At 47.4% G+C, this 27,205-nt stretch overlaps 1 protein-coding gene across 2 annotated transcripts in view; it reads left to right on the forward strand.

The window, feature by feature from the left end:
• LOC310634341 (complement factor B-like) overlaps nucleotides 1–27,205 on the forward strand; it is a 48,569-nt gene that overhangs the window by 18,133 nt on the left and 3,231 nt on the right. For both annotated transcript variants that reach the window (XM_083352632.1, XM_083352631.1), the window contains 11 exons: nucleotides 1,995–2,116; nucleotides 11,220–11,358; nucleotides 14,264–14,416; nucleotides 15,759–15,860; nucleotides 17,867–17,956; nucleotides 18,593–18,730; nucleotides 20,467–20,564; nucleotides 22,311–22,422; nucleotides 23,112–23,253; nucleotides 24,115–24,194; nucleotides 26,773–26,891. In XM_083352632.1, coding sequence (XP_083208758.1) covers nucleotides 1,995–2,116; nucleotides 11,220–11,358; nucleotides 14,264–14,416; nucleotides 15,759–15,860; nucleotides 17,867–17,956; nucleotides 18,593–18,730; nucleotides 20,467–20,564; nucleotides 22,311–22,422; nucleotides 23,112–23,253; nucleotides 24,115–24,194; nucleotides 26,773–26,891 — 1,295 coding nt within the window. The remainder of the gene's footprint in view (nucleotides 1–1,994; nucleotides 2,117–11,219; nucleotides 11,359–14,263; nucleotides 14,417–15,758; nucleotides 15,861–17,866; nucleotides 17,957–18,592; nucleotides 18,731–20,466; nucleotides 20,565–22,310; nucleotides 22,423–23,111; nucleotides 23,254–24,114; nucleotides 24,195–26,772; nucleotides 26,892–27,205) is intronic.

The raw sequence follows: 27,205 nt of genomic DNA on the forward strand, positions 1-27,205 counted from the left end.
AGGAAGAGCCAACACTCCAAAAGACAGGCTCAAGATCCAGATGGATCTCAACAGACTTGAACACTAGATCCTATCTAACAAAATGAAATTTAATGTAGAGAAAAGTAAGGTTTTATATATAGGCAAGAAAAATCAAATGTAGGGGTACAGATTAGGTGCAACCTGGCTCAATAGCAATAATTGCAAGAGAGATCTTGGAGTCCTAGTAGACAATCACTTAAATATGAGCCACCAGTATGCAGCACAGAAGCCAAAAAAGCCAGTACATTCCTAGGTTGCATTAACAGAGGGATAGAATCAAGATCACGTGAAGTGTAGAGTTCCACTTTACAATGCCTTGGTAAGACCACACTTGGAATATTGCATGCAGTTTTGGTTGCCATAACGTTAAAAAAGATGTTGAGGCAAGAATGGTTACGGGGCTGGAGGCTAAAACATAGGAAGAACAGTTGCAGGAATTTGGGTATCTCTAGTCTAGGAAAGCACATAAAAATGCAAGTAGAAAAATAGGGACCACTACGGTGGGAAGGTAACAGCATTCCGTGCGCCTTTGGCATCTAGTCATGCCGGCCACATGACCACGGAGACGTCCTTGGACAAGCGCTGGCTCTTTGGCTTTGAAACAGAGATGAGCGCCGGCCCCTAGAGTCGGAAACGACTAGCACACATGTGCAGGGGAACCTTTAACTTTAACGTCTAGGAAAGGGATGTGGTGGCTCAGAGGGTTAGGACGCTGAGCTTGTTGATCAGAAGGTCGGCAGTTTGGCGGGTCGAATCCTGAGTGCCACATAACAGAGTGAGCGCCTGTTGTCCCAGCTTCTGCCAACCTAGCAGTTCAAAAGCACGTAAAAAAATGCAAGTAAAAAAATAGGGACCACTATGGTGGGAAGATAACAGCATTCCGTGTGCCTTTGGCGTCTAGTCATGCCGGCCACATGACCACGGAGACGTCCTTGGACAAGCGCTGGCTGTTCAGCTTTGAAACAGAGATGAGCACCGGCCCCTAGAGTTGGAAACGACTAGCACACATGTGCAGGGGAATCTTTACCTTTACCTAGTCTAGAGAAAAGAAAGACTAGGGGTGATATGATAGCAGTGTTCCTATATCTAAGGGGCTGCCACAAAGAAAAGGGGGGGGTCAACCTATTTTCCAAAGTGCCAAAAGACAAGAAGCAACGGATGGAAACTAGTCAAGGAGAGAAGCAACCTAGAACTAAGGAGAAACTTCCTGACATTTAGAACAATTAACCAGTAGAACAACCTGCCTCCAGAAGCGGTGAATACTCCAACACTGGAAGATTTTAAGAAGAGACCAGACAACCATTTGTCTGAAATGGTATAGGGTTTCCTGCCTGAGCAGGGGGTTGGACTAGATGACCTCCCAGGTCCCTTCCAACTCTCTTATTCTGTTAATCTGTTAGACCTTCTGCCTTATGTACGGGCATTTAACACGGGGAGGCAAGAATTTTATTTTATTTTTATTTTATTTTATTTTATTTTATTTTATTTTATTTTATTTTATTATTTTATTTTATTTTATTTTATTTTATTTTATTTTATTTTATTTTATTTTATTTATTTTATTTTATTTTATTTTATTTTATTTTATTTTATTTTATTTTATTTTATTTTATTTATACATACATACAAATAACTCAAGGCTGCAAGCATATCCAACAGACCTCCCTTCTCCTATTTTCCTCACATAACAACATCCCTGCAAGGTGGGTTGGGCTGAGAGAAAGTGCCTAGTAGTCCAAGGTCACCCCGCTTCTGGAGGCAGGTTTCATGGCTAAGGTGGAACTTGAACTCACAGTCTCCGGCTTCCTAGCCTGGTGCCTTAACCACTAGACCAAAATGGCTCTCTTTTTTTCATAATTTGGGATTTCATAATTTTGTTGTGACACACACGTCCAAATGATTGCACCCTCATGTTCCCTGGCCTGTGTTTTTTTTTAACCTTTGGCTTAAATTGTTATTATTTTTCCTATCAGGAGCATCAGCTAACAACAAAAGTGACCAACTTAATATCTACTTTGTCCTTGATGCTTCAGAAAGCTTTGGCCGAACAAGATTCACAAAAGCTAAGGAAGCTTTGGTCACGTTAATCGAGAAGGTAGGTTTCCTTGCGAAAGCTTCCTTGACCTGGTTTGTTTCAACAGAAGCAGCTTGAATTACAAGACTCCAGGGTTGATAATATTCTTAGAAAGCTCTAATGGCACATGGAGGAAGGGCAGGTAGCTTTTGGAAAAATGGGGATAGGGTCATTTTTGAGCACTGTCCAAATTACAGAAATTGTTAAGTAGGCCAGGGGTTGCCAATCCCCGGGCCATGGACTGACACCAGCACCAGTCCACAGCATGCCAGAAACCATCCACACGAACAAGCGAAGCCCCATCTGTAGGATGCAGACAGCAGGCAAAAACCACACCCTCTCTGGTCTGCGGAACCGGTCCCTGGTGCTCAAAAGGTGCTGAAGTAGGCAACAAGCATAGAGTGTGTGTGTGTGTGTGTGTGTCTGTGTCTGTGTGTGTCTGTGTCTGTGTACACACAAATACATACATACACATACACACAAATACACACACACACACACACACAAAACTCAAATGCTGGGAAAGGTTGAAGGCAAGAGAAGAAGGGGACGACAGAGAATGAGGTGGCTGGATGGAGTCACTAAAGCAGTAGGCGTGAGCTTAAATGGACTCAGAAGATGGTAGAGGACAGGAAGGCCTGGAGGAACGTTGTCCATGGGGTTGCGATGGGTCGGACACGACTTCGCAACTAACAACATATATATTGTATCTTAGGCAGTTGTTTTTAACTTGCTGAGCCACAGGTTCTTTCTCTCTTTTTATTAGCTGGAAGGCAAGGCAAATATATGTTAAGTATTTGGATACAATCAGCCCAGGTTCGAATCTCAGATAAAGGGTATGACTGACTGATGAAAACATAAAGAGTTCGAAATGGCCATATCAGCCTCCCAAAATTCTTCATTAGCAATTTGAATAATTTGCACAAATAATGAGCTGTCATAGTTGACTATATCCTGTGGATAAACCTTGAGACAGGCCAATACAGGAATGAAAGAGTTAATTAGCAAGGTGCTTTCAAAAAGCCTTGACAAATACTTAACATATATTTGCCTTGCCTTCCAGCTAATAAAAAGAGAGAAAGAACCTGTGGCTCAGCAAGTTAAAAACAACTGCCTAATATATAATCAGCCCAGGTTCGAATCTCAGATAAAGGGTATGACTGACTGATGAGAACATAAAGAGTTCGAAATGGCCATATCAGCCTCCCAAAATTCTTTATTAGCAATTTGAATATATATATATATATATATATATATATATATATATATATACCATTCCTGTAAATACTGTTCAAAAATTACAATTATGCTGAAAAATATTATTTGCAACCGGTTCTCCCACTTCGCCACTATGGCAGTGTCCCCAACCCGAAATCTGTGCACTTGGTAACTTGGCGTGTATTTATGACTGTTTCGGCATCCTGGGGTCACATGATCACAATTTGGAACCTTCCCGGGAGGCTTCCAACAAGCAAAATTAAGGGGGAGAAACTGGATTTGCTTAATGACCAAGTGATTTGCTTAGTGAGCAAAAAAGGTCGTACAAGTGGCACATGTTCTGAACCAGCCCTCTTCTCGCACCCCTAATCAAAAGAAGAGTCTGGAAAGCGTCCAAGACCAAAAGGCTTCTGCCAAGTTTTAATTACACTGTTACAAAAATACAAGAGCTTGACTTCTCAAACGGAAAAGTTGCTTTCAGCAACCAGCCCCTCCCCAAACACTTCTTTTATAGAGAGCTCAGGGCGTGGTCTCCCTGTGCCTCCTCCCGAGGAGTCCCATAGCCTTTCTTTGTTTGTCCCTGCTCGTCTGCCTCCTGCGTCGGGCGTCCTTGAACAGGGCCAGCTGTGGGTCATCATCCTCCGCACTCTCGGGCTCACACAGCTGAGAAGAGGTTCCCGGCTGAGGACTCTGCAAAGCCTCCAAATCATCATCAGCCGGTTCGTTTCCCTCCTCCCCCACATCTGAGTCCTCCGATACATCGGACCCGGCTGTCGGACCCACAGGCTGGCCCTGAGTCACAACACTATCCCGCACCGCAGGGCCCTTCCCCCGGGTCTGCCGATCCGGATGCGGTCGGGATGGGAACTGTTCGTGAAAAGCAGTCACCAACGCAGGGGCATGAACGGCGGTCGCGTCTTCCCATGTGAAGTCCTCCGGCCCGTACCCTTTCCACTCGATCAGGTACTGGAAGCGACCTTTCAGCCAGCGGGAATCCCTGATGCTGGCGACCTCGTACTCGGGGGGGCTGTCGCCATCACGAGGTCCTGATGGGGGAGGTTCCGCTTGGCGAAGTGGACAAGCCGGTTGTTCGGGGACCAACAAGGACCGATGGAAGACGGGGTGTACGCGCAGGGAACGTGGCAGAGTTAAACGATAGGCGACCGGGTTGATGACGGCCTCGACTGGGAACGGTCCAAGGTAACGGTGGTCCAGCTTCCTCGCCGGCCGAGTGGATGGTAGGTTCCTGGTGGACAACCAGACCCGATCCCCCACCGATCATGGAGGCGTATCCCTTCTCGACCGATCGGCGAACCTCTTGTAGTCGGCCTTGGCCTTCTCCAGCTGCCGTCGCACCAACCGATGGATCGCCTGTAACTCCGCCATGAATTCGTTCGCTGCCGGCTCCGGTGAGTCCACGGGAGAAAGGGGGAAAAACCGAGGGTGATAACCCACATTGGCCAAGAACGGTGTCATCTGCGTGGAGGTGTGCTGCGAGTTGTTAAAGGCAAACTCGGCTATGGCCAAATAGTCCACCCAATTGTCCTGCTGCAGGTTAACGTAGCAGCGCAGATACTGCTCCAAAATGCCGATGACCTTCTCGGTACCCCCGTCGGTCTGAGGATGATGCGCGGACGAGAGGCAAACCTTAATGTCCAACGCCCGCATCAACTCCTGCCAGAAGCGGGCTGTAAACTGGGCCCCCCTATCGGAGACGACTCTATCGGGAAGGCCGTGCAGCCGGAACACCTGTTGGATGAACATGCGACTAGTGGTGCGAGCTGACGGTAAGCCGCGACAGGGGATGAAGTGCGCCATCTTGGTCAACATGTCCACCACCACAAACACTGTCGTGAAGCCGGAGGATGGGGGTAGATCCGTCAGAAAGTCCATGGACACAGCCCCCCAGGGTCTCTTGGGCGTTGGCAAAGGCTGCAGTAAACCAGGCGGGGCCCCTGTCGCTGACTTGGCCTGCCTGCATGGGACGCAGGAGGTGACATAAGACTGGACATCGTGTCGGACTCGGGGCCACCAGAATGTACGGGAGACCAGGTTCAGAGTCTTGAACAGGCCAAAATGCCCCGCAGCCGGGTTATCATGACATTGGCTGAGGACGAGTCCCCTGAGTGGCCCTCCTGGAACATAGAGCCGGTCACGATAATAAAGGAGTCCATCCGTGACCGACCAAGGCGAATCTGGCCCCACCTCTTCCTTCCGCTGAGCCACCCACGCCTCCTGCTGCTGCGCCTCCCGGATCCGAGCCCGTATATCCACCGGCTCCCGCACCGCAGCAAAAGACTCGACGGGGATCACGGTCCTGGGCGGAAGCTTGTCTTCCACTCGGGTGTACTCGGGCTTCCTGGACAGAGCATCCGCTCTCTGGTTGTGCCCGCTTGGTATGTACCGCACCCGGAAGTCAAACCTCGCAAAGAAGAGGGACCACCGGATCTGGCGTTGGTTCAAATTCCGAGCGGTCTGCAGGCTTTCCAGATTCTTGTGGTCCGTCCGGACCTCGATTTGATGCCGCGCCCCCTCCAGATGATGCCTCCAAGCCTCGAACGCCGCCTTGATGGCCAGCAGCTCCTTCTCCCAGATGGTATAGTTGCGCTCCGAGGGATTCAATTTCCGTGAGTGATACGCGCAAGGGAAAAGGGTACCGTTGGGCGTCGCTGCCTGGAGTAACACGGCCCCAATGGCAATGTCGGAGGCGTCCGCCTCCACGACAAATGGCCGTTGCGGGTCAGGATGCTTCAAGATGGGCTCCTTCATGAAGGCGTCCTTCAAAGCTTGGAACGCCTGTTGTTCGGGGGCGTTCCACTGGAACCGAGTCTTCTTCTGCAGGAGCCGGGTGAGGGGGGCTGTCAAGGCAGCAAAGCCAGGGATGAATGTCCGATAGTAGTTGGCAAATCCAAGAAGTCGCTGAATATCCTTCACGCGACGCGGGGGTTGCCAACTCTGCAACGACTCAACTTTACTCGGTTCCATGGCGATGCCCTCAGGAGAAATGCGGTGACCCAAGAAATCAATGGTCACCTGGTAGAACTGGCACTTCTCCAACTTGGCAAACAGCCGATGTTTCCGGAGGCGCTGCAGGACCTGACGGAGATGCTGATGATGCGCTTCACGCGACGGGGAGTAAATCAGGATGTCGTCCAGGTAAATCACAACAAACTGGTCCAACAGATCCCGAAAGATGTCATTCATAAAATGCTGAAACACAGCGGGGGCGTTGGTCAGGCCAAACGGCATCACCGTGTACTCGAAATGTCCATAGCGAGTACCAAACGCCGTCTTCCACTCATCACCCGGCCGAACCCTGACGAGGTTGTAAGCTCCACGCAGGTCCAGTTTCGTGAAGATCTTAGCCTCCCGGAGTCGGTCCAAGAGCTCGGGGATGAGGGGCAGCGGGTAGCGGTTACGCACCGTGATAGCGTTGAGTTTCCGGTAGTCACAGCAAAGCCGTAACTCGCCCGACTTCTTTTTGACGAAGAGCACGGGCGCAGACACTGGCGAGGACGAGGGCCGGATGAAACCACGAGCCAAGTTCTTTGTCAGGAAGTCCCGCAATGCAGCCAACTCGGGCTCCGACATGGAGTACAAACGCCCCACTGGGAGAGGCGCATCAGGGACTAGGTCAATGGAGCAGTCGTAGGGCCTGTGCGGGGGTAATTGGTCCGCCTCTGACTCGCTGAACACGTCAGCAAAGTCGGACAGTTCGGGAGGCAAGGAAACCCCTGGGGATCCCTCCACCTGGCCGGCACAGATATGGCGGGTGTGGTCCACGCACTGCAAACTTGGGAAGGTGACCAAGTTCTGAGACCAATAGATCTGTGGATCATGCGCCCGGAGCCACGCCAGTCCCAAGACCACGGGGAAGTGCAGATCCGAAGTGACGTAGAACTGAATGGCCTCCACATGGGTACTGATGGCCATACACACGGGTTGCGTGACGGCCGTGATAGGCCCGGACAGGAGCACTCGACCATCGATGGTCTCCACAAGCATGGGCGGATCCACTGGACACTGGGGAACAGCCCATTTGGCCACAAAGGCCGAATCCATAAAGTTAGTGGTAGCCCCAGAGTCAATCAAGGCATGGACCGGAATCCCCTCTGGCTTGCCAGGGAGGATCAGTCGTGCCTCCAAAATCAAATGCCGCGGAGGTTCACAGGCACCGTCGGAACGGCGTCGCTCGGCGTGATCGTTGTGGGTCGCCCGATCTGTCACACCGTCTAGATCGGGCTTGGGCCGTTTCCCGATAGCAAAGCAGGGGACTTTCTCGGGGCAGGCTTGGTCACTGACGCCCGCTGACGCTTCTTCGGGCAAGAAGCAGCCAAATGTCCAGGGTCCCCACAGTAAAAACACAACCCCTCCGATCGTCGTCTGTCCATTTCCGTCACCGATAGACGGGACCTGGCGGCACCCAGCTCCATTGGCTCCTCCCTCTGGACTGGGGGCTCACGCACAACAGGGGCGGCAGGGGTCTGTGGGGTGGCACGGCGACTCTTACGCTGCTGCAGCCGGGCATCGATCCGCAGACAAAGATGGATCAGCCCATTCAGGTCTGAGGGAATGTCCACGCGAGCCAGCTCATCCAACATCTCCTCTGACAAGCCATCCTGAAAGGCATCCACGAGCGCAGCCTCATTCCAGGCGGAATCCTGGCTAAGCAGCCGGAAATCGCTGATATAGGCCTGTAGAGGGCGCTGACCCTGCCTCAAAGCTTTCAGGCGTCGGGTGGCCGTCTGCGCCTTAATCGGGTCCTCGTACATGAGGCGCATATGGTCACAAAACCCCCCAAAGTTATCCAACAAAGGGCTAGGCTGTGCCAACAGAGGCGTGCCCCAACGAGCTGCATCTCCCGACAGAAGGCTCAACACAATTCCCACCTTATCTCGGTCAGTGGGGAAATCAGCTGCTCTCACGCTGATATAAAGCTGGCATTGTCCCAGGAAGGCAGGAAACAGTTCTGGATTACCAGCAAATTTATCCGGCATAGCTATCTGACATTTCCTCCTGGGTGGGGGGGCAGCATGTACCTGAGCCTGCAGTTGTGCCACCTGAGTGGCCAGCAAGGTGAGTTGCTGGTTGAGCTGGGCATGCTCGGCAAGAAGCTGCTCCATCGTAGTATTAAGGGGTGGGTGGCTGAAAGCAAACTGTTCTGAACCAGCCCTCTTCTCGCACCCCTAATCAAAAGAAGAGTCTGGAAAGCGTCCAAGACCAAAAGGCTTCTGCCAAGTTTTAATTACACTGTTACAAAAATACAAGAGCTTGACTTCTCAAACGGAAAAGTTGCTTTCAGCAACCAGCCCCTCCCCAAACACTTCTTTTATAGAGAGCTCAGGGCGTGGTCTCCCTGTGCCTCCTCCCGAGGAGTCCCATAGCCTTTCTTTGTTTGTCCCTGCTCGTCTGCCTCCTGCGTCGGGCGTCCTTGAACAGGGCCAGCTGTGGGTCATCATCCTCCGCACTCTCGGGCTCACACAGCTGAGAAGAGGTTCCTGGCTGAGGACTCTGCAAAGCCTCCAAATCATCATCAGCCGGTTCGTTTCCCTCCTCCCCCACATCTGAGTCCTCCGATACATCGGACCCGGCTGTCGGACCCACAGGCTGGCCCTGAGTCACAACAGCACAACTCACCTAATGACTGCATCACTTAGCGATGGAAGTTCCAGTCCCCAGATGTGTTCGTAGGTTGAGGACTACCGGTATAACTTCTAACAAACAAACAAACAAATAAATAAAAACCTGCAGTGTATGCTGGGCTAGCATACATGTGGAGCAGCCAAATAAGGAAGCGCGGAGCTGGACAGCTCCGTGCAGGAACAGCGTTTGGCGGGAAAGCCGGATTTAAAGGGATTGGCCGCCCCGCCGGCGGGAAACCTGAGTTTAAACTTATTGGCCAGGCATTCACCTGGACAGGTATAAAGCAAGCCAGGTAACCTTTGTTCCTCAGTTCGGATCACGCTGTCATCTAATAAAGACTCCTTACACTCCTCATGTTCGCGTCTCATCTTTCCATGAACCCGACATAACAAAACCGTACAAATTCTAAGGCCAAACTCATTTAAAAACTGTCTCGCTTAGCCACAGAAATGTTAGGGTCAATTATGGTCGTAAATCAAGGATTACCTAGTTTTGGGATGTGCATTGAGATGGAACACCAGAAAGTTACTGTATGTAGCAGCCATCTCAATGGCTTTGAAATCCTTCTTTCCTCTATGAACTATGCTGACTGAGGAATTCTGGGAGTTGAAGTCCACAAAGTTGCCAAATTCGGAGACCCCTGCCCCAGCATAAGATCCTTCCAGAAATCCAATTAGTTCCTCCTTATTGATCTTGCCTGCCTTGAAGGGCATCTGCTGAGACCTCTGGTTTTTCAGAGGAGGAGGAAGAGGACGAGGCATTGAGTCATTTCTGATTCCTAGTGACCACACAGAAGGATTTCCACCTTGGTCCTCTATCCTGAACCGGTTCTTTCAAGTCTCATTTCAATCATCTTGCAAACTGAACCCAGGAGTTTATACGGTAAGTCAAAATAACTTAGATCAGTGGTCCTCGACCGTTTGGGCACCTGGGACCGGTTCCACAGAGAAAGGCTTTCCCGCAGACTAGAGGGGACATGGTTTTGCATGCTGCCTGCATTCTGTGGATGGAGCTTCGCTTGTTTGCATGATCCAGTTGCAGGTATGCCACAGACCGGTCCATGGTCCACGGATTGTGGGCCTGGGACTCCTGTCTCAGATAGTTTGCTTTTTGCTTAGATGGTTTGATTGGTCTTTGCGGCTCTCTGAACTTGCTTGTTTTCTTGCAGACATTTCATTACCAAACTAGGTAACGTCATCAGTGCTAGTAAGGCTGGAATTTGCTCACAATTTATATTCTAGTGCAGGGGTAGTTTATATTCACGCGCAGGCCATGTCCACTCCAGCTCTGCAAAGGCAAAAAATGTTGCGATATGTCACGTGACGTGATCGGGTTTGACACCCGCTTTCTAGTGCCTTGCCCTATCAGTGCTGGTGGGAGTGGTCTTAGAGCAGGGGTCTTCAAACGTGGCCCTTTTATGACTTGTGGACTTCAACTCCCAGAATTCCAGGCACGCTGGCTGAGGAATTCTGGGAGTTGCAGTCCACAATTCATAAAAGAGCCAAGTTTGAAGACCCCTGTCTTAGAGCTTCTTTGGTTAGGCTGTTTACTGTTGGCATCTTTGGCAGTTTGTTGATTGGGGTATTGTTTATTTTATTTATTTATTTTATTTTAATTCCATTTATATCCCGCCCTTCTCCGAAGACTCAGGGCGGCTTACAAGCTTAGCAGTAGCCTTCATTCTATGTATATGCCTGCTTATTAGGGCTTTCACACACACCCCAAGCGGCATTATTACAAAGTCAGCTTAATTGCCCCCAACAATCTGGATCCTCATTTTACCTACCTCGGAAGGATGGAAGGCTGAGTCAACCTTGAGCCTGGTGGGATGCGAACCTGCACTAATTGCAGGCAGCTGGTGTTACTTAAGGAGGCATTAGCCCACTGCTCCACCAAGGCTCTACTTGATTGCAGGTCTGATGGTAATCTTGCAGCTAATCTATGCTGATCTGGGTGCTGGTGGAGAGATCCTTGGGTCTTTTTGTTCCCTTTTTTGGCTGGGTGATAGTCTCTTTTGCATAGTCTATAGTTGTTGTTAATGTCTATATCTCTATTGATGCCTAATTTGTCAGAGTGGCAGGCTTCCAGAAATTCCCTGTCATTTTTTTGATTTGGCTTGGTCTAGAATGGTCACATTTTCCCAATCGAAACTATGGTTAAGTCTGTTTATCATTTGCTTTTTGGCAACGTAAAGCAAAATTTATCAGAAGAGGTTGAATGTGAATTCTCTTAACCCCTTGGCTTTTTTTGTTTTTTGTTTCAGATCTCCAGCTATGACTTCCTTCCCAATTACGGCATTGTGACTTTTGCCACTGATAGCAGAATAGTTCTGAGAACAACTGATCCACAGAGTAGCGATGCTGACTGGGTGTCTCACTTGCTGAGCACAATTAGCACCGATGGTGAGCATGTTGGGTTAAAAAAGAAGAGAAAAGAAAAAAGAAAGAAATGTAAATACAGGTAGTTCTGAACTTACGACCGCAATTCGCCTGGTTGTGGCCCTATCTAGACCGGGATGCCTTGCGCACAGTCATTCATGCACTCGTGACCTCCCGTTTGGACTACTGCAATGCTCTCTACATGGGGCTGCCCTTGAGGACCACCCGGAGGCTTCAGCTGGTGCAGAATGCAGCCGCGCGAGTGGTGGTGGTGGCTTCCCGATACTCCCATGTAACACCTCTACTCTGTGAGCTGCATTGGCTTCCGGTTGCCCTCTGGGTAAGATTCAAGGTGCTGGTTATGACCTATAAAGCCCTAAATGGCATGGGTCCGGGTTACTTACGGGAGCACCTGCGGCCGGCATCAACTTCCCTTCGTCCAGTGCGCTCCCACAGAGAGGGCCTCCTTAGGGTGCCGTCGGTCAAAGAGTGTCGAGTGGCGGCCCCCAGGGGGAAGGCGTTCTCTGTGGGCGCGCCAGACCTTTGGAACCGTTTACCGGTGGAGCTCCGGACGGCTCCCGACCTTCGCTCCTTCCGACGTGACCTAAAAACATATTTATTTGAACAAGCCAGCCTGGTCTGATGGATTTAGGGGTATTTTAACACTATTGTATTAATTTATTGAATTGGGCTGTAGTATTTAATATTTTTTTAATTTTTATATATTGTATTTTATTGTATTGCCCTGTACACCGCCCTGAGTCCTTTGGGAGAAGGGCGGTATAAAAATTAAAATTAAATTAAATTAAATTAAATTGAGCCCCAAATGTCTGTTGCTAAGTAAGACATTTGTTGTAGGTTCTGCCCCATTTTATGAATTTGCTTGTCACAGTTGTTAATGTGAATCTTAAGTTCTTCAGTTAATAAACTAGTTGTTAAGTCAATCTGGCTTCCCCATTGACTCTGCTTATCAGAAGGTCACAAAATGTGATCACATGATCCCGGGACACTGCGACCATCACAGATATGAATCCATTGCCAAGCGTTTCCTTTTGCATCACATGACCCTGGGGATGCTGCAACGGTCGTGTGAAAAATGGTCATAAGTCACTTTTTTATTGCTGTTGTATCTTCAATGGTCACTAAACGAATGCTGTAAATTGAGGACTATCTGTATATTTGTGCAGTGGTAGGCAAGCCTTTTCTTTCATGTATGGGGGCAGAAAAAAAATATTTTATGTATTTATTTTAATCAATTTCACCCTGAAGGCCTCTGTGGTCAGACACATGAAATTTCCTTGTAAATGCCTGCAATTGGTTGGAAAATGAATGTCATTTATTATCACGGTAATTAAGCAGATGGTCACTAACCAAGATAGTCCCAAGGGTGCTTTTTTTGATCAAAAGGCAACTGGGCTTTGTTTTTCCAAGAAGCTTCTTCAGTTCTGACTGAACGGTGGAGGATGGAAGGATTTATATTCCTTGCAGTCACCTGGTTGTTAGCACTTTTTCTGAGAGTCATCAAGACCACCTGGGGGTTTAATGTGCCCTCAGGGTCACCTGAATAGTGCAAATAGGTGTGGAACCTTTTTGGAACTGCTAAAAGGATTGTAAGTGTTGTGATTCAGGGTCAGCCTGTGGGTTCGGCAGTTGGGTCGGATGACTCAGAGGAGGAGGAGGAGGGGGGTGTTGAAGAGCTTGATGAGAGTCCTCAGCCAGGCCACTCTCATTTGGTCACGACACAGACCCAGCTGTGTGAGCCTGACAGCGTGGATGAAGATGACCCACAGCTGGCCCTGTTCAAGGACGCCCGATGCAGGAGGCAGTCAATCAGGAGTAAACAGAGGAAGGCAATGGGGCTCTTCGGAAGGAGGCAGAGAGAAGCCACGCCCTGAACTGTATTTAAGGGGGAATGCGTGGGAGGGCTGGTTTGCTGAAGGCAACCGCTTGTAAAGCTCCTGTTTCTTGGTTTGTGTCTTGTTCTATTTGTTTTTGTAGCAATAAATTTGGCAGGCGTAATTCCAGCCTCTTGCCTTCTTGTAAAAGGGGTTGTCCCTGCCTTTTCTGCAGGGCCGGTAGCAGGCTGGTACAGAACAGTAAACAGGAGATTTCAGCAGTTCTAAGAAGTTTCCACACCTATTTGCACTATTCAGGTAACCACGAGGGCACAGATAAACCTCCAAGTGACCTCAGTGACTCTCAGAGAGAGTGCTAATGACCAGATGACTGCAAGGAATATAAATCCTTCCATTCTCCCCCCTTCGGTCAGGACTGAAGAAGTTTCTTGGATGAGTAGAGAAATGTTTTCAAGGAAAAGCAAAGTCCAGTTGCCTTCCTTTTGAAAAAAAAAGCATCTTTGGGACAATCATGACTTGGATGATTGAGAATCTCCACAGACCACTAATCCAGATAGTTGCTAAATGAGGAGTGGCTATAAATCTCACGACACTCTGTAATGTACTCATCAGGGTTGAATTCATGTTAGCTGTAGAGATGTTTTTTTATCTCATGTTCCAATAAAGGAAAATATTCATGGTTCAGGGTTGAAATGAAGGGTCCTTAGTGCCCTCTGAGCCTGATTGCCCAGATGAGCATAGATGAACTCCAAGCTTAACATCGGACCAACAATCAAGAAGTAAACAACACCTCAATCAAGGAACTACCAAACAAGCCAACATTAAACAGCCTAACCAAAGAACCTCCAATATCATCCCCACCAATACTGACAGGGCAAGCCACTAGAATATAAACTGAGAGCAAATTCCATTCCTTACTAGCACTGATGATGTTACCCAGATTGGGTAATGAAACATCTGCAGGAAAACAACCAAACTCAGAGAGCACCAAGCTCCCTTCATCTCATGTTCCCTCTGTTAGGCTTACTGGGACTCGGTAGTGGACGATTCAACTTTGAATTTTGATTTTCCAGTGCATGAGCTGAAGCCTGGAAGCAACATCAAGAGTGGCTTTCAAGCAGTCTATGAAATGATGATTACACAGGACTTGGAAGAGAAGCGACGGGGGCTGAACCCCACTCCTGTCTCCACCACAGTCCATCATGTCATTATCCTCCTAACTGATGGTGAGCAGATCAAGAGGAAAATGCAAGCTCTTGAGTTCCTTTGGTGGCTCTTGTTTTGTTGTTTGAGAAAGAATCTTTTAGACTACCTTATAAAAAGATCATAAGAGGAGCTGTTATGTATTGGGCTCAATGGTAATGTGGGTTGCTGGAGCAGCTAACGGCTCTCCAGCAACCCAGACTACAAGTCTCCAGTGCTGCTATTGGCTGTCCCTAGGCGGCAATGGTTGCTTCAAACCTATTGGCTGCCACCTAGGGGCTAGACTATATATTGCGGCTAGTTACAGCCCAATTCTCAGTTCAGATCTTGCAAGCAATAAACTAGGGGTCTTCAAACTCGGCCCTTTTATGACTCATGGACTTCAACTCCCAGAATTCTTCAGCCAAGCACATTGTCTGAGGAATTCTGGGAGTTGAAGTCCATGAGTCATAAAAGGGCTGAGTTTGAAGACCCTTGCAATAAACCATGAGCTTTCCTGTACTCACTTGCCTTGTCTTCATTCCTGCACCAAAGAACCCGCTACACAACAGGAGCCATTAGTCATTTCAAGTATTAAGCACCATTTTACACAAATGCTGGTCTGGGAAGGAAGGGAGGGAGGGAGGGAGAGAGGAAGGGTGGAAAGGGAAGGGGAGGAAGAGGGAGGGAGGAAGGAAAGGAGGGAAGGCAGGAAAGGGAGGGAAAGGGAGAGAGGGAGGGAAAGAAGGGGAAGGGGAAAGGAAAAGAGGGAGGAAGAGAGGGAAAGGGGAAAGGAGGGAGGGCAGGAAAGGGTGGAAGGGAGGAAAAGAGAAAGGAAGGAACAAAGGAGGAAGGGAGAAAAGGAGAGAGGGAAAGGGAGGGAGGGAAAGGGAGGAAAGGAGGAAGAAAGGAAGGGAGAAAAGAAGAGAAGAAGAAAAGAAGGAAGGGAGGGAGGGAAAGGTAAAGAGGAAGGAAGGAAGGAACAAAGGGAGGGAGGAAATGAGGGAGAAAAGGAGGGAGGAAGGAAGGAAGGAGGGAAAAAGAGGAAGGGACATGGAGGAAAGGAGGAAGAGAGGAAACTAGGGAGGGAAGGAGGGAGGGAGGGAGGAAGAAAGGGGGAAAAGAAGAGAGGAAGAAAAGAAGGAAAGGAGGGATGGAGGGAAAGGGAAGGAAGGAAGGAAGGGGCAGAGAAAGGACCAAAGGGCAATGAAAAGTGTTAGTGTGCCAAAGCACTTTTGGAATATGTTGGAAGTAGAATCCAGGATCATTATTTTTTAAAAAATTTTCCATAATTAATTTAATTTTCCATTCCTTCCTTCCCCTTATCCCCAAAGGACAGCATGACAGGTCAGAATGGCTCTTTGCAATAATCATTTCTTTTTCTAGGAAACTACAACTTGGGGGGCTCCCCATCTCTTTTTATCACACCAATAAAGAAGTTTCTTAACATTGGGAGACGTTCCCCAAAGCCTCATGATGATCGTTTGGGTAAGGCGACGATCCAACTTCATTTCACCTTCTTTTTGCATTTCACCGTCGCAGCCAGTTGGGGGGCAGGGATTGTTTTATTTCATTTCCATGAATTGCTTTGCTTATTCATCAATATACTATTAAAACTCCTTTGTGTGCTTTTTGTCTGGAACCTTTAATTGGGCAAAAAGAGTGCATCAGTCAGCAAAGTTTTTCGATGTGTCGTTATCCTCCTCACCGATGGCGAGCGGTTCAGGAGGAAAATGCAAATTCTTGGGTTCCTTTGGGTGCTCTTGTTTTGTTGTTTGAGAAAGAGTCTTTTAGAGCAGTGGCCCCCACCTTGCCGGCTCTACGGACCACCGGCGGCGACATGTGGGGGGGGGGAAGACGGGATTGTTGTTAGCTGCGAAGTCGTGTCCAACCCATCGCGACCCCTGGGCAACGTTCCTCCAGGCCTTCCTGTCCTCTACCATCTTCTGGAGCCCATTTAAGCTCACACCTCCTGCTTCAGTGACTCCATCCAGCCACCTCATTCTCTGTCGTCCCCTTCTTCTCTTGCCCTCAACCTTTCCCAGCATTAGGCTCTTCTCCAGTGAGTCCTTCCTTCTCATTAGGTGGCCAAAGTATTTGAGTTTCAACTTCAGGATCTGGCCTTCTAAAGAGCAGTCAGGGTTGGCAGTCAGCAGCCAAAGCCGAAGACAGGATGGTTCAGTGCAAATGGAACTTTGTACACAAGTGTGCACATCTGCTGCTTGTGCAAATGGAGTTTTTCCCCGCTTGCCCGCCACTTGCGCCACCCGGCTCCCAATGGGCCACAGCCCAGCCCAGTGCTCTGACCTGACTCCCCGAACACAAGAGACGCACCAATAAATCTCCAACATTCCTTTTATTCAGGAACTCCAGCAGTTTCACACAGCCACTTGTTAAAGTCTTTAGCTGCCTCCAAACGACGGAACTCGCTCCCTTTTCCCCTGCAGGGGTCTCCCAAAACCCAGAGTTGATTTCAGTCTCTTGCCAAGGCCGGCAGCAAGAGTCCTTTCAGACAAGCTGGCTCTTTTCCAACATGCACACACTCAGAAGGCGCTCCGACTCCTGGTGCCATAGGATCCGAGGGAAACTCCGGCAAGTTTACGAACCAGAGTCAGGAGTTCCAAATAGAAGTGGCTGACCGGCAAGGAGATGAAGAGTTGTCTGCCACAACCTATTTGTCTCCGCCCCTGCCTTTTATCCACAGCTGAGAGTGGGGCTCTGTTAGCAGCGGTGTCTCTTCCACTCCGAAGACCGGCCCGTAGCCTCTTGCTGTTCTCCTCTTCTCAGCCTATACCAGGGGTAGGCAACCTTGGCTCTTTTATGATTGGTGGACTTCAACTCCCAGAATTCCTGAGTCAGCATAGCTGACTCAGGAATTCTGGGAGTTGAAGTCCACGAGTCATAAAAGAGCCAAGGTTGCCTACCCCAGGCCTACACGCATCACTCACTGGCCCCATATGATCCTCCTCTCCTGAATCACTTGCCTTGAGGCATGGAGGTCTCAGCCTTTCCATCTGGGGGCTGGCGGACGGCCCAGGCTCCGCCTTTGTTCCTGGCTGCGACAGCTCCATTCCTTCATCCCCGTCGGAGCTTTCAGATGGCCCTGACGCTGGGGCCGATGCCCACTCCTGTGCTTCCTCCTCTGTGTCGGCTGGGAAGTTCTACGGCAGCCGACAGGCCACAACACCCAGGGATTGAGGACCCCTGTTTTAGAGTACCTTTAAAAAAATGATAAGAGACGCCAGCAGTCATTTTAGCTATTAAGCACAAGGACTTCATCTTGTCTGGGAAGGAAGGGAGGGAGGGATGGAGGGCAATGAAAGGATTGAAGGGCAATGACAGGTGTTAGTGGGCTTTTGGAAAATGTCGTAAGTAGAATCTAGGATTTTTTAAAAAATTTAAATTTTCCATAATCTTATTTATTCCATTTGTTCCCTCCAAATGACAGCATGCCAGGTCACTCTTTGCAAGAATCTTTGTTTTTTTTTTCCTAGGCAGCTACCATGTGGGGAACTCCTCATCTCCTGATTTCCTACAAATAAACCTTGGGAGATCTTCTCAAAACTCTCGTGAGGATTATTTGGGTAAGGTGATGATCTGTGAGCAGGACAGTTTCATTTCACCTTCTTCGCATTTCACTGTCGCAGCCAGCTGTGGGCAGAGATTGTTTTATTTCATTTCCACGAATTGCTTTGCGTATTTCCTTGAAAATAAGACCTAGCATGATTTTTCAGGATGCTCGTAATATAAGCCCTACCCTCCAAAATAAGCCCCAATTAAGATCGTCAGCCAGACGGACGCATTTAGTACATCCATTACAATGCACAACAGATATATTGAATTATAAAAGAATAATATTAATATATAAATAAACATGCATAAATTATGTTATTGACGTTATGTATTTGAATAAATGTAGATTGTTGTACATGAAAAAATAAGACATCGCCTGAAAATAAGCCCTGATGCACCTTTTGGAGCAAAAATTAACATTAAGACCCGGTCTTATTTTTGCAGAAAATGGTAAAACTGTTGTGTCTCTTTTGTCTGGAACCTTTAATTGGGCAAAACTATGCATTATTCAGCAAAGTTTTTCAATGTGTTGTTTAAAAGGATTTTTCTGTAATGCAGTTTTAATAACTTACTGGGAAGAAACTAATTACTCCTTTCACTGTGCTATTCCTCTCCTTAAGTGATACTTCTGTCCACGTTTATCTTAGATATTTATGTCTTTGGTAATGGCCAGAACATCAACATAGAAGTTATTAATGAACTGGCTTCTCACAAACCCAGTGAGAGACACAGCTTCATTCTGAAGGACTTGGCTGAACTGAAAGAGATCTTCCAGGAGAGCTTGGGTAATCTGAATTTTTGTTTCACTGATTTCCTGACTAATCAACTTGGTCTCAACATTTTGTTTCTCAGAAAAGAAGGCAGTTGGAAGTTTCTCCCATTCCCATATACGCACAGAGCTTTTTCCTCGACTTACAACCATACGTTTAGTGACTGTTCAAAGTTACAATGACAGTGACTTATGACCAAATATGAACCTGTTGCCAAGCATCCAAATTTTGATCTCATGACCATGGGAATGCAGCAACGGTTGTGTGAAAATGGTCAGAAGTCGCTTTTTTCAGTGCCGTTGTAACTTCCAGACGGTCACTCAATGAATGGTATTAAGTCAAGGACTACCTGTAAATCCTTCATGTATTTTAACATGAGAAGGCATCACCCCTGCTTTGCGTGAGCTCTCAGGTTTTTTAGTCCATTTAATTTTTGTAATTTTAATACTTCCTACATTCACATTTGTTTTTAGACTTCTATTTTTATTGCACTGTTAGCAGCCCAAAGTCCCTCTGGATAGCATATAAATTTAATATACAAATAAAAAACAACAATAAAAAATTTTCTCCAGTTATACCAGACATGTCAAACACAAGGCCCGGGGGCCGGATCCGGCCCGTGAAGTAGTTTCATGCGGCCCATGAAGCCATCCTGGAAACAGTGAGGGAACGGCCCCCACTGCCTTGGCCCTGGCCCAGAGACCCTCCTTCTGCCAGAGGCCCTCAGATCTGTCCCACTCCTGCCCAGGTCCCCATAGGCACCCTTGATGCGAACGATGTAGAGCTGGCCATGCCCATACCACTTTAGCCACGCCCACCCAGTAGGCCACGCCCACCCTGGCCATACCCACCCGGCCCCCTGAGGGCAACCGCAATGCTGATGCGGCCCTCAATGAAATTGAGTTTGACACCCCTGAGTTATACCATTCACACCAGAATGACAATAGGTGAGGTGGCTTTAAAGCCCAAACAAAATAAAAGATTTGATGGACATCAGCAGAGAAATGGCTGGGAATCTGGGATCAGCAAACGTTCCGGTATGTGGGTATCATCTTCTTACAACTTTGCGTGGTACCATAGATCTATTGATAATCATTGACGATGACTCGGTTATTATTAGATCGCTTGCATTTTCACCTGAAATCTCAGAAGAACACTATTACCTTTAAGAGATTTGATAATCTCAAAAGAATTTAGTATGTTTTACACTTTTTCATAGTAAATGTTTAATTTGTGGACTCAGTAGGCATCCTCTTGAAGTTTGGTGAATCTGTGGGGATCCATCCATGAGTACCAGGTTGTCAAGCCCACTTCGAAACTTTTCTCTGGTAGTGGTTGAACAATAAAGTTCGAGGAACTCCTCCTTATAGCAAGGGTCCCCAACCCCAGGTCCGTGGACCGGCACCGATCCGTGGCATGCCAGAAACCGGTCCACGCAAACAAGCAAAGCTCCATCTGCGGGATGCAGGCAGTACATGAAACCACGCTGCCTCTGGTCCGCAGAATACTCTCTCTCTACGGAACTGGTCCCTGGTGCTCAAAAAGTTGGGGACCTCTGCCTTATAGGAACTATCCATCCACTTTGGTGTGTTCCCATCACTCTCTTCCCAGACTATGAAGGTCACTTGTTTCCATTTCTTTCCTAAGAATCCAGAAGTCCCACCTCCCTGTTCCCCTTCCAACCTGTTTGTTCCCTCCTGCTTTTTTTCTAGAAAGTTCTACCTTCCAAAAACATGTCTTTCTATTCTCAGATGATGGTGAATCTATGCCTGTGTGTGGTTTCTCCCCTGGAGAAGCAGCAGCAGATGACTATGAAAAGAATCCCTGGTTTGCAAGAATCGTCATCAATGTAAGACTGACTAGCACTGGGATAGATAGACACTTTAATTATGGGCATAGGACCAGTACAAAAAGCATTTTTAACCAAAATCAAAGCCAATCAAGTAAAGCAGGGGTGTCAAACTGCCGGCCTGCAGGCCGGATGAATCATAGGGAAACCACGCTCACCTTATTGCCGGCAATGGCAAAAAAGTTGGGATATGTCACGACACGTCACATGACGTTGTGAGTTTGACACCCCTGAAGTAAAGAGAATCAATAAAATGTGACCAGACAATATACCAAAAGAGAAATCTGCATTCCGAGCATAGAATGTGACAAGTTTCCAAAACCATTTCATTTTTTTAGTGGTTGACCAAAATGAAATATTCCATAATTCCAATAAAGGAATACAGAATAACAGAGTTGGAAGGGATCTTAGTGGTATTCTAGTCCAACCCCCTGCTCAGGCAGGAATCCCTATACCATTTCAGACAAATGACTGTCCAATCTCTTCTTAAAAACTTCCAGTGTTGGAGCATTCACAGCTTCTGAAGGCAGGTTGTTCCACTGGTTAATTGTTCTGTCAGGAAGTTTCTCCTTAGTTCTAGGTTGCTTCTCTCCTTGAGTAGTTTCCATCCATTGCTTCTTGTCCTGCTTTCGGGTGCTTTGGAGAATAGCTTGACTCCCTCTTCTTTGTGGCAGCCCCTGAGATATTGGAACACTGCTATCATGTCACCCCTAATACTTCTTTTCATTAGACTAAAGGTAAAGGTTCCCCCACACATGCGGGCTAGTCGTTTCCAACTCTAGGGGCCGGTGCTCAACTCCATTTCAAAGCCGAAGAGCCAGCGCTTGTCCGAGGACGTCTCCGTGGTCACGTGGCCGGCATGACTAGATGCCAAAGGCGCACGGAACGCTGTTACCTTCCCACTGTAGCGGTCCCTATTTTTCTACTTGCATTTTTACGTGCTTTCGAACTGCTAGGTTGGCAGAAGCTGGGACGAGTAACAGGTGCTCACTCTGTTATGCGGCACTCGGGATTCGACCCGTCAAACTGCCAACCTTCTGATCAACAAGCTTAGCATCCTAACCCACTGAGCCACCGCGTCCCTTTTCATTAGACAAGACATACCCAATTCCAGCAATTTAAATTAGACATACCCAATTCCAGCAACAAGGAGAATATTTATAGCTCAAGGGTGAAATGAAGGGTCCTTGATGCTGTCTGAGTTTGGTTGGTTGTTTGCAGATGTTTCATTACCCTAACTTGGTAATATCATCAGTGCTAGTAATCGTGGTGGTAGACAGTAAGACTACTGGCACTGATGATATTACCTAGTTAGGGTAATGAAACATTGCTCAGAGAACACCAAGAACCCCTTATTCCAATATTTCAAATGCAGAATTTTGCCGATAACGGCATAGCAACGGAATGTCTGGCAGAAGGCACTTTGTTCATGCTTCACCAACACAAGATAATATTGTGGCACGCCCAAGAAGGAGCCCATTAGTAAAAATGCCATCCAGATAGCAAAGTTTTATGGGATCTGATTTGTTTTCCTTAACTGACTTTGTTACTTTCTGTGATTGTGGGTTGGTTCTAAGGTCCAACTCTGCGTTTCTTAAATTTGGCAACTTGAAGACGCTGGTTGGGGGATTCTGGGAGTTGAAGTCCACACATCTTCAAGTTGCTTACATTGAGAAGCACTGTTTGAAGGTAAGGCAGCTGCTGCTCTCCATGATCACAGGATGAATTTTCACGTCTAACTTTTAGGAAACACAGCAAGAAATTTGCAAGGGAGTCATTGTCTCTGACCGATACATCTTGACAGCTGCCCACTGTTTGGCCAGGGTTAATGGAATCGAAGATATCAGTGTCATCCTTGGTAAGCCAAATTCTAACAGGGGCATGAAGATAGAAAGAAGAAGAAGTAGATTTTTGTTGTTAGCTGCGAAGTCGTGGCCGACCCATCTTGACCCCATGGACAACGTTCCTCCAGGCCTTCCTGTCCTCTACCATCTTCTGGAGTCTATTTAAGCTCACGCCTACTGCTTCAGTGACTCCATCCAGCCACCTCATTCTCTGTCGTCCCCTTCTTCTCTTGCCCTCAACCTTTCCCAGCGTTAGGCTTCTCCAGTGAGTCCTTCCTTCTCATTAGATGGCCAGAGTATTTCGGTTTCAACTTCAGGATCTGGCCTTCTAAAAAGCAGAAGAAGTAGATTATTAACTGGTAAAAAAAGACTTGACTGCTTTGTTCTTGTGCCATTAACGGTAGGTCATGATGGTTTAACACAGGAGTCCCCAACCCTGGTCTGTGGCCTGGTATCAGTCTATGGACCATTAGGAACTGGGGCACAAAAGCTGCAAGTGAGTGCGTGAATGTGCAAATCTGCATTGTGCAAGCAGCACGCATGCGCTCAAAACTATCCCGTCTCTCTCCACCATTGCCGGTCCACAGAGCCAGAAAGTTTTGGGACCGTTGGTTTAACATTTACCATGGTTCCGTTATTACAATAGCCTCCATCATCTGTGAAGGCTTCCAGGAAGTTCTCATTGTCTCTGTCTCTTCTTTAGGAACAACCAACTTTGCAGTAGCTGAAATCCGACACCACCCAGATTACAATAGTCAGAATGTACAAAATAAGGACACCCCAGAGATGTATGATTTTGATGCTGCCCTGGTCAAACTCAAAAGGGACCTTCCATCTTTTGCAAGGTGAGTTGAAAGGAGATGAGGATCAGTGTCACTTTTTTTCAGTGCCGTTGTAACTTTGAATGGTCACTAAATGAAGTGTGGTTTGTTGAGGACTACCTGAATTTCTGTAGGGAAGGTGGTAGACAGCACTCAGAATGGCCTATGCTAGGGGCAATGCATCTGTCCTTGCTCTCTTTAACTTCTTGGCAATCTTCAATACAGATAGTCCTCGACTTACAACTTTTCAGTTAGTGACCATTCAAAGGTACTATCGTGGAACATGAATTAAAATACTTTATAATTAATGATCCAAGTAGCATAAACTCTGCAGAATGGTTTTAAACAGACTTTTATTGATCAGAAATCCTAGGCAGACTTATGTTTGCTGATAAGTTCGTCCAATCATAAGCATATCTGTCCCTCCTGGCAGTGTAAAAGATTGAAGGTAAATTTACCCATGTTGTTTCGGACCAAAGAAGCGTCCTTGCTTGCTTTTGTGAAGAGATGTAGAACAAAGACAAAAGCCCAGAAGTTCTGCCATAAAACTCTAAACTTCACCCACTTAACTAGTAAGCATGGTATTCACTAAACAGCTAGACTACAATTCCCATAAGGCATCTCTTGAGGAAATAACGTTTAACCTGTAAATGCTACATGTTCTTACATACAATGCTACTAAGGGTGCTGTATTAACCCTGTAAATGCTAAATACTCTAACACAGTTCTTAATTCTAAACAGGCTACAATTTGGTCCAGCACAGTTACCACGGCATTGAAAAAAGTGACTTGAAGCAAAAGATTTTTTTTCTGTTTTGTGCATATCCCTGATTATAAGATGATATTATAACGATCACTGCCCTTTTTGATAACCCCTTCCTATAGGCCGGTCTGCCTTCCATGTACATTAGAAACCACTCGGATTCTGAGAAAGCCACATCCACAAACCACGTGTAAGGATCATGGTAAGAAGAAAGCTAAGTGTTCAATTCTCAGTAGGCACAACAAACATTTTTAATGTTGCTTCTGCCCCCGCCCCAACTTCCTTTTGTTTTTCCCCACGAGGCTCTGCCATTTTGTTGGGGGAAGGATCAACTAAATGTTGATCCATTGGTTGCAACAGGAATTGATCAACCGGTTTGTTGCCTGAACCTAACTATCTGTGTTTCCCTGAAAATAAGACCAGGTCTTATATTAATTTTTATTCCAAAAGATGCATTAGGACTTATTCTCCGGTTAGGGCTTGTATTCTGGGAAATATGCTATTAAATGCGTCTGTCTGGCTCAGGGGTAAGCAACCTTGGCTCTTTTATGACTCATGGACTTCAACTCCATGCTGGCTCAGGAATTCTGGGAGTTGAAGTCCACAAGTCATAAAAGAGCCGAGGTTGCCTACCCCTGGTCTAGCTGATGATCTTAACTGGGGTCTATTTTTGGGGTGGGGCTTATATTACAAGCGTCCTGAAAATTCATGCTAGGGTTTATTTCCCGGTTCGGTCTTATTTTGGGGGAAAACACTGTACAGTAACAGCGGGTCTGGCCCAAAATCACCCAGATGTCTTTCATGCCTAAGGCGGAACTAGAATTCACAATCTCCTGGTGATTGGCCCAAAGTCACCTAGCCAGATTTCCTGCTTAAGGTGGGACTAGAATTCATGGTCTCCTGGTTTCTAGCCTGGTGCTAGATCAAACTGTCTCTCCCTTAGCCATTCCTAGTTATGAATTATAACTCTTGATTTAATGGACTAGTGTCCATTAAAACCGAATGTCTTTTAAATGTAGTGTTTAATAACAGGAAGAATGAATAGAGTAAGCCTGGGGTGTTTTATCCCCCCCTCTCTCTCTCCCTCCCTCCCTCTCCTTCTCCCTCCCTCTCTGTCTCTCCCTCTCTCTCTCCCTCCCTCTCCCTCTCTCCCTCCCTCTCCCTCCCTCTCTCTCTTCCTCCCTCTCCCTCCCTCTCTCCCTCTCCCTCCCTCTCCCTCTCTCTTCCTCTCTCTCCCTTTCTCTCTCCCTCCTTCTCCCTCCCTCTCTCTCTCCCTCCCTCTCCCTTTCCCTCCCTCTCTCCCTCTCCCTCTCCCTCTCCCTCCCTCTCTGTCTCTCCCTCTGTCTCTCCCTCTGTCTCTCCCTCTCTCTCCCTACCTCTCTCTCTCCCTCCCTCTCCCCCTCCCTCTCTCTCCCTCCCTCTCTCTCTCCCTCTCCCTCCCTCTCCGTTTCTCCCTCCCTCTCTGTTTCTCCCTCTCCCTCTCTCCCTCTCCCTCCTTTATTCCCTCTTCTCACAGCTGTCATCATTGCCATTGATCCAATGCAATATATCCCGTCAGCCTTCCCCTCTCTGCCATTTTCCCAGTGCCTTCTCCCACTTGACTTCCTCCAGCCACCAGTGATGTCCATTGTGCTCTAGTATAGAGGTTCCCAAACCCCCCCGGTCCATAGACTGGCACCGGTCCCCAGCACGCCTGAAACCAGGCCAGACAAACAAGTGAAGCCCCATCCAAAAGATGCAGGCACTGTACGAAACCATATTTCTTCCAGTCCTCACTCCATGGACTGGTCCCTGGTGCCCAAAACGTTGGGGGCCCACTGCTCTAGTATGTCCATTAAATCCAAGGTTTGCTACAATGAGGTGCATTAAATTAATTTTACTGCCTGTGGAACTATGTACCTAGATTCGAGACTACACTCCTGTTTTGCTGCTCATTGCTGGGTCCCCCCCCCCAGATTTACTGATTAGGTAACATCTTGGGAACACGAGAGGAAGCAGGATGAAGGTTTAATGTAGTGTTTTTCAGCCTTGGCAACTTTTCAGATGTGCGGACTTCAACTCCCAGAATTCCCTAGCCAGCTTTACTGACTGAGGAATCCTGAGAGTTGAAGCCCACACATCTGAAAGTTGCCAAGTTTGAGAAACACTGGAATGCCAACTCAAATACATCGACATTGGACTTGTACCATATCTAATAGAATAACAGAGTTGGAAGGGACCTTGGAGATCTTCTAGTCCAACCCCTTGCTGAGGCAGGAAACCCTATACCAGGGGTAGGCAACCTTGGCTCTTTTATGACTCATGGACTTCAACTCCCAGAATTCCTGAGTCAGCATAGTCATAAAAGAGCCAAGGTTGCCTACCCCTGCCCTATATCATTTCAGACAAACGGTTGCCCAATCTCTTCTTAAAAACTTCCAGTTGAAGGATTCACAACTTCTGGAGGCAAGTTGTCCACTTATTAATTGGTCTCACTATTAGGAAATTTCTCCCTAGTTCTATGCTGGTTCTCTCCTTGGTTAGTTTCCATCCGTTGCTTCTTGTCCTGCTTTCAGGTGCTTTGAAGAACAGGTGGACTCCCTCTTCTTTGTGGCAGCCCCTGAGATATTGGAACACTGCTATCATGTCACCCCTCGCCCTTCTCTTCATTAAACTACACATACCCAATTCTATATTTGTCCATTGAAAACCTAGCTCTCCATCTCCAGCCCTTCTTTATAGATTAATACCTCACTAATATTCAACCCTGCTTTACGTTTCTTGTTTTTTTTTTTCCCTAGAGAAAGAACTCCTGTATGCTGGAAATATTCCGTCTCTTTTCATCACCACCTGTAAAAATAGCAATGGCCAGAAAACTGGATTGGTCCAGAGAGATGTGTTGATCAAGAATGGAGAAAAGGTGCTAACAGGGGACTAACTTGGAGTGGAGGCTACTTACATCATTAGCAGTTCAGCACCAATAATAGGTTTATCATATACAGGTCGTCCTCGACTTACGACCATTCCTTTAACAACCATTCAAAGTTACAACAGCCCTGAAAAAAAAGAGATCAATCCTCACAAAACCACTGCTGATTCCCCTGGTCATGTGATCAATATCTGAGCACTTGTCAGTTGACATGTATTTATGATATTTGCAGCATCCCAGGACCACGTGATCGCCATTTATGACCATCCTGGCTGGTTTCCAACCATCGAAATCAATGGGGAAAT

Source organism: Vipera ursinii (genome assembly GCF_947247035.1).
Source record: "Vipera ursinii genome assembly, chromosome: 2".
NCBI classification, from domain to species: domain Eukaryota; kingdom Metazoa; phylum Chordata; class Lepidosauria; order Squamata; family Viperidae; genus Vipera; species Vipera ursinii.